The sequence below is a fragment of the Vanellus vanellus genome, assembly GCF_965231255.1.
Source record: "Vanellus vanellus genome assembly, chromosome: 22".
Taxonomy (NCBI): domain Eukaryota; kingdom Metazoa; phylum Chordata; class Aves; order Charadriiformes; family Charadriidae; genus Vanellus; species Vanellus vanellus.
The window spans coordinates 1,036,855-1,043,529 of NC_138927.1; the positions used below are offsets into that span (position 1 = coordinate 1,036,855).

At 48.7% G+C, this 6,675-nt stretch overlaps 1 protein-coding gene across 1 annotated transcript in view; it reads right to left on the reverse strand.

Annotated features, from left to right (window-relative positions):
* The window catches only part of SCMH1 (Scm polycomb group protein homolog 1), a 45,722-nt gene extending 40,900 nt beyond the window's left edge, over positions 1-4,822 (reverse strand). The window contains 4 exon segments of the mRNA XM_082494131.1: positions 322-565; positions 1,555-1,643; positions 4,630-4,635; positions 4,638-4,822. Coding sequence (XP_082350257.1) covers positions 322-565; positions 1,555-1,643; positions 4,630-4,635; positions 4,638-4,734 — 436 coding nt within the window. The 5' untranslated portion in view covers positions 4,735-4,822.
* Between the last annotated feature and the right edge of the window lie 1,853 nt (positions 4,823-6,675).

The following is a 6,675-nucleotide window of genomic DNA, read 5'->3' on the forward strand; positions in this document are numbered from 1 at the left end:
ATGTGTGTTCCAGAGACGCAGGAAAGACTCCAAGGAAATTCCTGAAGAGGAGCAGACCTCAGCAATGTTGTACAGCACCACCATCCCTCCAAAGAGCCATCATCCTGCCCATGTTTACAGATGGCTGTTTCTCAGCACCTTGACACCAGGCTGTTACACTGCTAACAGGTATGATCATCTGTACCTTTACCACACGTGAAGCAGCAGTAAGAAAGCCAGACAGGGCACTCGGATATCCCTGCTGCTAGTCTCTGCCTGCTTTGCTACTTTTCAAGAGCTGAGTGAAGGAGGAAGACAGCTAAGCAACAACGTGGGCCTTACCTTTTGTTCCAGGGGGCTGCAGATTATCTCCAGTCAGCGAGCACCAGCCTACGGGAAAGATGTCCCGGGAATCATATCGGCACCAGTAATCGAAGGCACCTCTCCAGCCATCAAATGTTATGAGGACCTCAGAACCTCTCACCTCCCCAATGGTGGCCGGGCAGATGAAGTGAGGGTTCTTCCTGTCCACTGCCTCCAGCTTCATACCTGTCTTGAAGAAGTTTTGGGATGGAGATGGTGGTTCCTACAAGGAGAAGTTGAAAATGTGCTCAAAGAGGATATGCCAGTGCCTCCCCAGACTAGGGCTGTCCCCTCCATCAGCAAACTCACCTCCACAAGCAGATGAAGAAGGGAGCTAGTGGGCTGGATCTGAACCCCAAGTAGGTGTGCACGTGCTGGCCCCGCTACGCAGCCACATGCCCTTTAAGTCAAGAGGCAACAAAGTCCACTACTAACTGCTCTGCCATCACCCAGCTCCTGGACCAAATCCAGACAGCGCTACATTAACACTGCACCCTGTGACAAGTCTGTCATGCAACAGAGGCAGAAAATAAAGCTCCAAAGAAAACAGCCTCTGTAGGGTACTCTCACCTTGTTATCTCAGAGCAGGAAAACCTGAGATATGAGAGTCTCCCTCCATCATTCTTGCCCCACTCTCAGATTTGCTATACATGTGAGAGATCCGCCACCCATCCTTATCTGAGGCTTGCTCTTCCTGGTCTTTTATACTTGAGATACACTAAAGCCACACCAGCCATCCCGTACCACAGCACACGCCTCTAGACTGGCTCCTGTCTCTCTCTGACTTCCCTAAGGGTGTGAGAATAAAAACTATGAAATCATACTTGCAGGGTTGCCTCACAGCAATATTTGCACTCCTTGCAAGCTCTGGTACATTAAAAAGCTTCAGAGAGGTGCTGGCTTTCACATATTGCATTCCTGGCTCCGAGCAGCACCTGCAGCCCCAGTGAAAAACAAGCACACCTCTCGAGCCCAAGCACTGAAACCCAAACCACTTTCTTAGTAGACCTCTGTCTGCATCTGGACACTGCTACGACACAGCAGCAGAAGGTATGGATCTGTCCTAGAGAAGCAGCAGCGTGGCAAAGCTGGGCAATGTTCACCTCCTCTGGGATCAGCAGATCTCACATCAGACACCAGCTGTGATTTTGGTGCTCTGCAGTAAAGGGGACATGCCAGAAGGATGTCTTCACAAACAGTACAGTGAAATACCTTGTGAAAAATCCGGACAGGAGCCATCTCTGCTCCATTCAGAGTCTTCAGAAGGAACATGGGCCAAGAGGAGGCATTCAGCCGAAAGCCTGCAGAGAAGGAAGCAGAGATGAAGACTTTAAGGCTGTGGAGGTCGCTGGATCCGGCAGCACATGCCTGCTCTGATGGGAACTTTGCAGCGGGTACACGTTGTGATCCCACACCACCCTCCTCCTCATGCTGGAGAGTCGGGTTTGACCTTTTCCAGATACTCTGAACGCAAAACATTATGTTGTTGAAAAGAAACATCTGGAAATGGATGCCTGGCTGCAATATTCGCTTATCATAACAAAAGTCTGTACATTGACCATACAGGCAGAGCGCTTTGTGGAGCGCTAGTGCTGGCAGCTTCAGTGATCCTACTACAGGAGAGACATGAATCAGCAAGTGCACACTCAGACTATGAAATTTCTTCCTCAACAGGGAATATCAGCTTCTGGGTGGCCTCCTCCACCTTTTAGAGTGAGCTGCAGGCAACCTAACCTGAAGAAATAAAGAGGCTGGGAAACAGATTTAACCATTACAGGAAAGGATGCCAGGTTTTGGCTCAACATCTTCTGTGAAAACAAGCAGAGAAAAACCAGGAAGGACCTTATGGGAAGAAAAAAGTAAATTCACATGCACTGAGTATGACTGCACAACTGATGAAAGTCTGCAGGTATCACAAAACACCATCTTTGCTAAATGTGCATCTTCCTGTACAGGCAATTTCTGCTGCTCGGCTGAACACGGCGCTGCACTTTCTGTATTTACTGTGTTTTGAAAGGAATCCTGGGGCTCGACCTAGATGGAGAGTATCCCATAATGATTAGCATGGCAAAGCTTTGCCAGGGCCGAAAAACCAGAATTCAGTCAGCTCAGTACAGGCCACCCCACCAGCCCCGCAACTCCGTCAAAGCAGCCAGGACATGGAACAAGGTAGCCACAAGCCTCAGGGGATGGGAGAGCTGAGCTCCCAGAGAGGCAAAGATAACCTTTTACGTGAATTATCTATGTAAAGAAGGGGAGCAGCAGCAGATGTGTACAAATGGAAAATGTTACAAGGAGCACAGAAAATCCTTGCCATGTTTTCTGCACTCCGCAGGCAGAAAGGACAAATGCAGAACTAGCTTTTTGTTACCTGTCTTTATGCTGGCTGCAAGACAACCACTCTTGTCTGGCCCAAGGTTAAGCAGGCGATACTGATCGGAGCTGGGCACACAGACTTCTTCCAGACTACCAACCCTCTCCTCTGGCAATTTCAGAAATTAGTTTTGCTTTGCAACTCGACTACACTTATTGCCATCTGCTGGCAAATCCCAGACAAGGCACAGGAGAAACCCATCTCTGCCAGCGAGGCCAGGCTGCGCAGGCTGCACCGTCGCTGTGCGTGGCACCCTGGGACCAGGGTTTCAAAGAGATGTCTGCAAATGGACAGGAGCATGCATGAAAGCAACATAAAAACTGGCAGCTTTAATGTTAATAGCCGCAGCAGGTTTTGTCCATAGCAATTATGAAGGGAAAGAGTATAATTAGACTCAGATACACACAGCTCCGTGTGGTGCGATGTGCCAAAACGTGCACCTGCTGATGTTTCTTCCTTCTTCAGAAAGCTCAGTCCCAAGTGTCCCATTGCAATTTAGACTACACTTCCACCAAAGCTTACAAACGGTACTCCAGGAAAAAACACAAGTAAAAATATTCCTAACTCAAGGTATCCTATTGAAGGCTTCTTGCATCACTATAGACCGGCTTGACATTATTAGCTTGATATTGCCAACTGAGAGAGAGATTTATGAAGACACTTCAAAAATAAAGGGCAGCAGAATGAAAAAGCAGGTTAATCTTGCTGCTTAATCAGGAAAGAAGCAGTGAATCAGCTCATCATTTGGCCAGTGTCAAAAAAAAAAAAACAAAAAAAAAAAGAAGAAAAAGACGTGTGTTTAACTGAAAACAAGGCTGGAGGAAGTGTTCGACTGCCCAGGTTATCTATACAGCTCTAGCCAAGCAAAATCAAATAAATAAATAGATGAAATATTGCAAGCAGCTCTTCACGTGAGACAGGACTTAAATCACTGGGAACCTTTTCAGACATTATGTTTCCCCATCAGATGGTCTCCAGGTAACCTGCTATTGCCTTAAAGACACTTGGGCACAAATACACTTAGACAGCATGAATGAAAAATTTAAATGCTTTTGAAATCACAGTGTCAGGATTAGCAGCGATACAGCAGATGCCTCAGCCCTAATTGCTCTCTTGGTTATTCTCTACATCAAGATTTACCGATCCCCAGCACAGCACCTCCACCCAGACACCAGTACTGTGCCCAGCTCGAAGGAGGAGCGCAGGGGAAAGCGCTGACGGATGGCAGCCGTTTCACGTCAAGCACACCTTTGAGACGACAGCGCTTGCAAGCAGGATCAGAAGCCTGAAGCAAAGGGCAACGGCCAGAGATGAAGCCATGGGTAGAGCTACGGGCCAGCACTGCCTGTGCCACTGTGTGGTGTCCCCCAGAAAAAAAAAAGCCTGACTGGTTCTGCCCTTGTACAGGCACTCCCCCAGGAAAGGCCATCACAGTCGCTCTGCCTTCAACGCTACCGCCCACACCCCCGGGTCACCAGGATTTTGGGCTGCCCCTCGATTGCTTGTGTATCCACTGGGAAACGGAGTAGCTCTGGCATTTTTTCCACACAAAAAAAACGTGGTTTTCCTTTGAGGTACACAGGGAGAATTTCAGAAGGTGTAGGAGCATGGTTAGAACACGCTAATCCTTAGCTTGAGCTGCAAAGAGTGCAAGCAGCTCACCTAGGTGCAAAGAGCTCTTTCACCTACACTCTAAAACATCTCCCTATCCATGCCACAATGTCCACGTGGAAATATAGAGCTGGTGTGGGATACATCTGTTTAACAGCCCAAGCTAACAGGGCTGGTCTACATCACAGTGGTAGGCAGGAGCAGTCCACGGGTCTCTGTGGCGAGCACAGAAATATAAAAGCCCCCAGGGCTTTCCCCGCAGATAATGTAGGTGCTTGCTGGACAGCTGAACTTCAGCTCACCCAGTGGAGGCTGCAGCATCCCCCCATTCTTCTCACAGTTTCCAATGGGCTGGATTTCAGCAGAGTCCACCAGCCGCCAGAAGTCATTCTTGTTGTCGCTGCCATCAAGGCGCAGGCGGAGGCGGGCGCCTGTCAGACCCACCACCGTGGCAATGCAAGTGGAGGTGGTGTTCCTGGGGTCCTGGGCTTCTAGTTTCATACTGATCTTGAATTCATTTGCAGGTGGAGTGTATGACTGCAAAGAAGAACAGGGATCCAGTTAGAGACAGGATTTCCAATAGACACACCACCTCAGTCATAAAGCTTAAGCCTTAACAGCATCAAAACCGATTCTACTGAAGACTGACAGCATTCTCCAAGCACAGCATAGGAGCAGACACCACAGAGCAGTAAAGGTTTGGTGAGCCCTGGCAGATCTGTGACCTAGACCACCGTCTTTCAGTACTGCATCATCTAGACAACTAGACCTACCCTCTTCTCTTAGCCCTCTTCTCAGGAGAATTACCCACCCGAGCCAAGACCCAAACAGACACTCCTCTGTGCTGCTGCCCCTCTGTCCGGACCCAGGAGTGCCATGCCAAGTCGCTTCTGTATCCCCTCTCCTCAACGCTATCACCTCTATGCTCAAGTACCCGATGCCTGCCGGGATGCTATTCAATTCACAAAGATCTGGCGAATTCTAACAAAAATCTCCTTGCTGGGCATGATCCCCCAAAACCTCGATCACAGCTTACTGGGAACATTTTCTCCAAGATGCTGTGCTCCGCAGAGAGAAAAAGCATTCTCGTGTTCCCACCTATGCACATCTGAGAGTTAAGTCTTCTGAACTACTCTAACATTTGCAGCGCCTGAATGCATCTTTTTATCTTTGCTTCAGCAAACTTATATTTCTTTTGAGTCTCCAATACCCTTAAGCATCTTCCTTACCAAAAAACGGGGCCTATTCCAGGCACAGAACTCCTGGGTCACCAATGGACCATCGCCCTTGGCCTTTCTTGTTTTCATTCACCCTCTTACCTGCTTGAAGCAATGGGCAGGAGCTGGGATGGCACATGTCTCTTTCAGGTATTTCTCCCAGGTGAAGTGACCTGAAAAGAGAAAAGCAAAGGATTCAAATGGGAACTGACGAGCAAAAATCTCAGAAAAAGAGATGCCTGGACTCCTAACACCGGCAGTTCTCCAATTCTCACAGAGGAGGTGCTCACAGGCAACATGTTTTCATCAAGATCCTCTGATGTTTGTGGCCACAGAATATTTACAACCGCAGCTGACAGGCAGAACAAAGCACAGTGCTGCCTACGGCATCTCACTGCCCCTGCGCTGCCAAGGAGGCTCTGCAAAAAGTGAGGATAACAACCTACAACTTAATATAAAATACCCAGCACAGATTGGAATCCGTGGAGTCTTCCAGGCAACGGCCCCTTAAAAATCATTTGTTAAACACATTGCTCAGTCTGGGGATTAAGAACAAGTCACTGCTGGCTAAAAGCAGCCCAAGTCAACAGGAAACTTGGCACTCTGCTGACTTCTTGGTTCCCCTGGTCTGGCACGCACACAGCCCCCCATGAGCCAGCAGCTCGGAGCAGGTCCCCAGCAATTAGTGGACAGGTCAGCAATTAATTTCCTGAAGCAGACACGGAGCCCATAGCTTGGGCAGGATGGAAGCAGAGATCCTCCAAAGGGAGATTTACTGAACAGGGAGGCTCACGTCCACACCAAAGCCCCTTCCACTGCTGGGGGAAGCGCATTATATCCTTGCCTGCACCTTTCCCGTGTACAGCAGGAAGGGTAAAAGCAAGATGCCATCCAGGGGAACCTGTTATTAAATGAGGAATTAAAAGCTCTCATGATCCGAGCAAATCATGACTTCTGCCATTTAAACTGAGCAGCTGGGAAAGGATCCTTCCAGCATGACATTAGCTTGTATTCATCTGAATGGCTCCCGGGAGACCGCTGCTTTCAAGTCATTTCAAGAGCATTGGTGGCAGCACAATTAAAGAGTCAGCTACCGCTTCCCCTATTCACGTCAAGTTTTTAATCAGACTA